This window comes from Pseudomyrmex gracilis, unplaced genomic scaffold, assembly GCF_002006095.1.
Source record: "Pseudomyrmex gracilis isolate BER0280 unplaced genomic scaffold, ASM200609v1 scaffold_384, whole genome shotgun sequence".
NCBI lineage: Eukaryota > Metazoa > Arthropoda > Insecta > Hymenoptera > Formicidae > Pseudomyrmex > Pseudomyrmex gracilis.
In genome coordinates, this window is record NW_018020968.1 from 31403 (window position 1) to 37933 (window position 6531).

The following is a 6531-nucleotide window of genomic DNA, read 5'->3' on the forward strand; positions in this document are numbered from 1 at the left end:
GCGTCTCTATTGAAAGACCCTGTATATAATACACCTAGCGTACGCCAATACATAATGATCTATTCTATGTAAAAAACTTGTTTTTTGCCTATTTTTTTAACATATAATTGCAATGAGTTTTAAACCGCAATTTATCATCAATAATTATATCTAGATATTTTATTGATTCTACACGCTCTATCTCAATATCATTCAAACATTTTAGTGTAATATTACCCTTTAATTCTTTTCTTATACTTCTAATTACCATGTGTAACGTCTAATTACCACTATGTTTTACTCGCGTTTATTTTTAACTTATTTACAATCATCCATTGCTCGACTATATTAAATACTGTATTCATTTTCCTCTCTAGATTCGCGCTACTTTCTCCAGTTACATATATTAGTGTGTCATCAGAAAACATTTTTATATTGCATCCTTTGGGACATATCTTAATTATATCGTTTATGTACACTATAAACAACAAAGGTCCTAGTACCGATCATTGAGGTACTCCATATTCTGTTGTCAATAATTTAAACCATCTATGATTAAACCGTACCTGTTGTTTTCTATTACTTAGATATGACTTGAGCTATTCCAAGACTACACTTCTAATTCCGTATTGATACAGTTTTCCTAATAATCTTTTCCTGTCTATTGTTTTGAACGCTCTTTTAAGATCCATGAAAATTACTCTGACTAATTTTCCTTTACTTATTATTACTAGATTCCACTCATCAAAGACAGTTTGAATTGCTGTTTCACACGAATAATGTTTTTTAAATCCCGATGTTCTGTTATAATAGCATTAGTTTCTAAGTACATTTTAAGCTGTTTTTTCACCACTAACTCTAACACTTTCTCAAACATTGGTAACATATTAATAATCTTGTACTCACTTGCTTTTTTCGCTTTTTCTATCTTCGGAATCGGTACTATTGTGGAGGTTTTCCAACTTTCCGGACAGCAATCATCTCTCAATGATCTGTACCTTTTTTTTTTAGTTCTAACTCTAAAACAACTTTCTCTGACATTAATCGCCTCAAAATTTTTCATAACTTTTTTGCTCTCGATAATATAAATAATTTTCTTACTTGTATCTTTAAACTCACTCTTACTTATAGAGCGTACTGTACTATTAATACTTTTTATATAATATAAATTAAATTTATAAGCTATATTGCACTTTTCAGTATCACCTAAAATTTTAAAATCTATACTTTTTACTACCTTTGTACCCACTGGCTCGCCTCTAATTATTTCTTCCAATGCTTTCCACATTGTCGTGGGATCATCCTTATTAGAATCTATTATATTTTTATAATATTTTTTCTTTTTTTTTCTTTGTAATTTTACTATTGTATTTTTTCCAATTTCATACTGCATCCAAGTTTGCTCAGTATTGTCATATGCTTTCCTGTATTTCTTTTTTTTTTTTACGTAGAGGAAATGCGTTTACGCACACCCTGACCCAGACTAGGTGTGGGCCAGGGTAGTGTGGGACTCAACCTGCCAGAGCGCGCCCCGGCGGGGAATACTCACTAAAACCCTTGCGGTGTTCACCTTCCGCCCTTTTAGGGCTGCCCCGGTACTTCTTTTTCTGATCGACCCAGAGGCAGTCCGGTAGGCATGGGCTTGCGCCCTATTAATGGTAAGAAGAAGCTATTAATACTTCCTCCCCCCGCGACAAAGTGCTTTCCTGTATGTTTTATCTCTTTTATCAGCTGCTTTTCTTATTGCGTCTAAGAACTTTTTATTGCGTCACTTTTTCCCTTTCTATACTTTCGGAATTCTAAATTTTTTCAACGGCGCTACTATATTTAACGCATCTACTATACTGTTGTTGTGCGGCAGTTTTAAAGTAAAAGTAAAGTAAAGTGAGGCCATTGAGCAATGTAATGAGACATCACTGTTATTGCTCAATGACCTAGTTAGGTTGCGAGGAAGCAGTTCTAGGAAGAACTGCTAGTTGCCACAAGATGCGACACATCGCCGCATTGTCCAAAGTGCAACGCAGCATGTGTTGACACCGGCACCGATAACTAGCACGGCCGTTGCTAGAACCGGTGGGCCTGCTGAATCGGCGCAATCGATCTACTATAAATCGATCGCGTGGATGAAGCAGGGCAGAGATCGTGATTGAACTGCTAGCTCACTGTGTGTGGCTCCGCAAGCCGGAGAGTTTACCACAGTGAGGAACATCCATGTAAGGAACGTAAGGAATATTGTAACCAAAATAATAAAGATAATAATATAAGTTCAAACATAGAACTTAATCTTTTACCACCCAACCTTCTCGACATCCAACAAATTTTGGTGGCAGCGGTGAGATCTCTCATTCCGCGTGTCAAGGACGGGACTCTGCAGGAGATTCCGGTTAGATCAAGGAAACGGACATTGGATGAGAAAGAAAAAAAAGGAGCGAGAACGATTGAGTTCTAGTGTTTAAAAAAGGGTATATTTAAAAGAAAAAAAAATTATAAAAACATATATGTGTACAAAAAATATATATGTGCTGAAATCCCGTTCCGTTAAATACTGCTCCTGAAACAAAAAAAAAAAAAAAACAGTCATTAAAAGAGTGTCTTGCGAACTACGGGTTCAAAAGAAGAAGAAAAACACTGCGAGCTCACAGTCTCAAGTTACACGGCAACACTGACCTAACGCAAGCGACGGGCAGTGACACAAGGCGGAGATAAGGAAGCGGCCAGACTGCAGTAGCAGAACAAAAAACAAAATCTACCGCCGGAAAACTCCGAAAGCAGCAAGCGACAAGCAGACAAGCAGCTGTGACGGAAGGGCCAGGAAGGGCACCAAGGAACCAGCAAAGGACAGCCGAAAAAAACAACAAAGGTGACAAGGCAGTCAACGCAAGCGAGGCAGCAGTAGCGGCGAAGCAGCGGTAGCAGCAGAGCAGAGAAGCAGCGAAACAACGAACCAGCAAAACGGCGAGGCAGCGGCAGCAGCGGTGCGAGGAAAGCTGAGTCAGCAACACTACACAGATACAACTCTTGTAAGCGGAATTAGGTCAACTACTGTAAGTCAAATAAATATTATGTAAAAGCGAGCAAAACATATGTTCGGTAACTGGCGTTTGCAACAACGCGGCGTACAATCTGTGCGAGTAGCGCGGTCATTACAAAGTCTCTTACCGGTACGGAAACCGAGAACCGCACCGGCGGCGCTTTATCAAGAAGCAGAAAGAAAAAAGTCACATGCAAAAGAAAAAATACAAATGGAAAATTAAGAAAAGATAGAAAGTAAGTCGTCAAATGAGGTTTAAAGTTACATTCATGTACTGTAGAGAAAAAATAAAAATATATACACAAGTCAATTATTGAATCGTTTATATTGGATATGTTGGATAATTACCACATGTATCAGGAAGGGTCGAAAGGCCAATATACGACATTGTACTTTGATCGATTTGTTCGCCTGACATTAAACTCATTTCATCTACTGCAAGCATGCAATCTTTTTCTCTATCATCTGTACTTTGTGATACTCGTTGTTTTAATATGTCAAATATTTGATCGGAAATTCCAGGTTTAAAATCAAAATCCTGTAATCTTCTTCTAAGTGTACGTCCTGATGGTAATGGAATGCCTTGACTTATCAATTTCTGATAACCGCTATTACCACACAATAGTCTTAATCGCAAAGCCTTTTTAATAGTATTGTTGGGCCATTCGTGACCTCGTACATATCGCAAATTGAGAGCTTTTATTTGATCTGTATTTAGTATTTTACTAAAGTTTTTGCTTTGTTTCAGAATTTCATTTTCTACAGCTAAGTTTCTTTTTTCACATATTAGCCTTTTTACACGTTTTTGCAGAATCTTGTTCGACTTATCTAATTTATTAATACTAACATTAGCTTTCTCTAGTTTTATTTTTGTTTCTTCAGTTTTTTTTAAAACTTTTTCTATGTCAACTGCTTCAAAGGGTAAAGACACAGATATGGCTGCTTCTGAAATAGAGTTTTCTACTTTCTCTTTCACATCTTTATGTATTTCTTCATGTATTCCGTCTACATTTTGGATACATGGTTCATTAATATCTTCTATTTCCTTCAATATCATATTATGTGATAGATTTTCATGATTTGTTATTCTTATGTTATTTTCAGTCTGTAATAGATAGCTATATATTAATACTTGTACATTTAATAACTCGTTTTAAAAAAATACATACATTTTAATAAAGACAATTTTAACACGTCTTTTAATAAAAACAATCTAAACTTATGTTCTAATCTCTACTTACTTTATGTTTAACAATGGTAGGAACTGCTGTACTTCTTAGTTTTTTTTTACCATCAATTCGTGGTTTTTCCCACATTTCAATCGCAAAATGTGTCTGTTGTATATTAATATTATTAATTAACATTTAAAACAATATTTATACACAACTAGTATATATATATATATATAATATATGTAATACAGTTTATTAATATAATTTATCAAAAAAGTCAAGCTTACCTCACATATAAAATAGACTTTTGTTAAATCCAAATCTATACCAATATTGATCCATTTTTGTCGTTTTTCGACATTCGTTGGCAGACGATGCATAGAATATTTTTTTTCCATGAATTTTGACATTTTGGCACACAGCATAGAGGCATAATTTATTCTGTACTTAAAATTTATGATTACATTTGACANTATTTTTTAGGTTAAAAAAAGAATAATGAATATATTTTTATTTCATAACAAATTTTATAAAGTTTTATATATTACACATTAAATCTTGTTTATTACTTACTCTACGTCTCTAATAATAATAAATAGTGTCCCTATAAAAAGTCACTTTTATAACTTTTGTCTTATTGCATTTACGATGCCACACTTACTTATCCCCACCACATTTAGACGCCATTTTGAGGGAGATGTCCAGACTCTGTATTCCAGGGACACTAGTCAGACACAATATGCCGCGCTGACGTTTGTGTTGCACTCGACACTACATAATGAATAATGTAAATAAGATAATAACATTTTGTATAGATATGAAGGTTTTCGTTACGTAGGTTAAGTATAAAGTGTAGCCACCAAGTGTAACGATTCAATCAAAAAAAGATTATTTAACGTTTAAGTTTCACAATAATCTGTTATTTTTAACAAAGATAACAAATTGTAACAAAGCAAAATTGTAGATGTAAATCTTGCAAATGTTATTAATATGTTAATTGTTTCATTCCAACTTTCAAATATTTTACACACATCTGTAAATAATAAAGAAATCGAATTACATGATACTATAAAGGATATTATACGAAATGCAATGATGACTTATCATTTGCTATGCAGATTGACACTATATTAAACTTTGATAATTATTGGGATGCAAATATATATGATGCAGAATTTGTTGTAGCAGACAAAGTAGAAAAACTTGAAGAAAGTGATGAAGATGAGGAAGAAGGTATTTGTACATCAGAAGGAGAAATTTTTAATAATGACTATAAGAGAAGAGCTGTTGAGTTCTGGAAAAGTGGAATAAAGGAACATTACACTATCAACAGTACAACGTCGGTTTAGGAAGATAACGTCTTTGTCGCAGCTGTATAGATAGGATCAATCTCTATAAAAAGATAATACTCATAGACAAAAACTAGTAGATATTTCTACATATGTTCTGGAAAAGTTTAAAGACGCTAACAACAACAACAAAATTATTCATGATTTAGATCTACGACAATGGGCGCTAGAAACAAACAAACAAAGTAATCTTCCTCAATTTAAAGCAGAAGCAACGTGGATATTAAATTTTAAAAGGACACACGGGATTGTGTCAAGAAAAATGACAAAAATTATAAACCGTTCATTAAAGACAATTCAAGAACAATTACAAATTGCATTCCAAGAATTCATGAGTTCTGTCAAAATCAAACTGAAATCATTTATAGATCTATTTGAAACACAAAATATATATAATACAGACAAAAGTAAGTTCAATTTAGAAATACATTCAGGCAGAACATTGACAATACAAAGTGTTAAAACTGTCGAAACCATAGTTTATTCATAATCAGCAATTACACACAGCTATACAATTTTACCTACAATTTCTGCAAGCAAACAACTACAATCACTTTTTTATTTGGTATTGGAAGAAGCCAGTGGAACTATTGAGCCACGTGTTGACGAGACTTTATTTAGACCTGCAAATATTTTTATCGCAGCATCAAAATCAGAAAAATTAACTACATAACATTTTCAATCTTGGTTTACAATGTATTTTTCCCCGCAAATGGGAGCTTCAGTGTGTTATTAATAGATTCTTGGTGCGGACATTGTCCTGAAAGCTTACAAAAGTTTATGCCATCTAAGGATAAAGATATACGAATTTTAACAATACTAAAACCAAACTACAGGAATGATTCAATCTCTTGATGTTTATGGATTTAGAGTATAGAAAACTTTTGTGAGAACACATTTAGTGATCGCGTTATATTATTATATCAATTTAAATTTGAGAAATAATATTATCAAATTACAATTTTTAACGCATATACAGCGTACTATCTTCTGTACAATT

At 33.5% G+C, this 6531-nt stretch overlaps 1 protein-coding gene across 1 annotated transcript; it reads right to left on the reverse strand.

Annotated features, from left to right (window-relative positions):
- Positions 1-3332: 3332 nt before the first annotated feature.
- Positions 3333-4592, reverse strand: LOC109860424. The gene is made up of 3 exons (XM_020439494.1): positions 4470-4592; positions 4252-4344; positions 3333-4115 (listed from the first exon to the last, which is right to left on the reverse strand). Exons 1-3 carry the CDS (start codon positions 4590-4592, stop codon positions 3333-3335), a joined length of 999 nt encoding a protein of 332 aa, XP_020295083.1.
- Positions 4593-6531: the final 1939 nt, after the last annotated feature.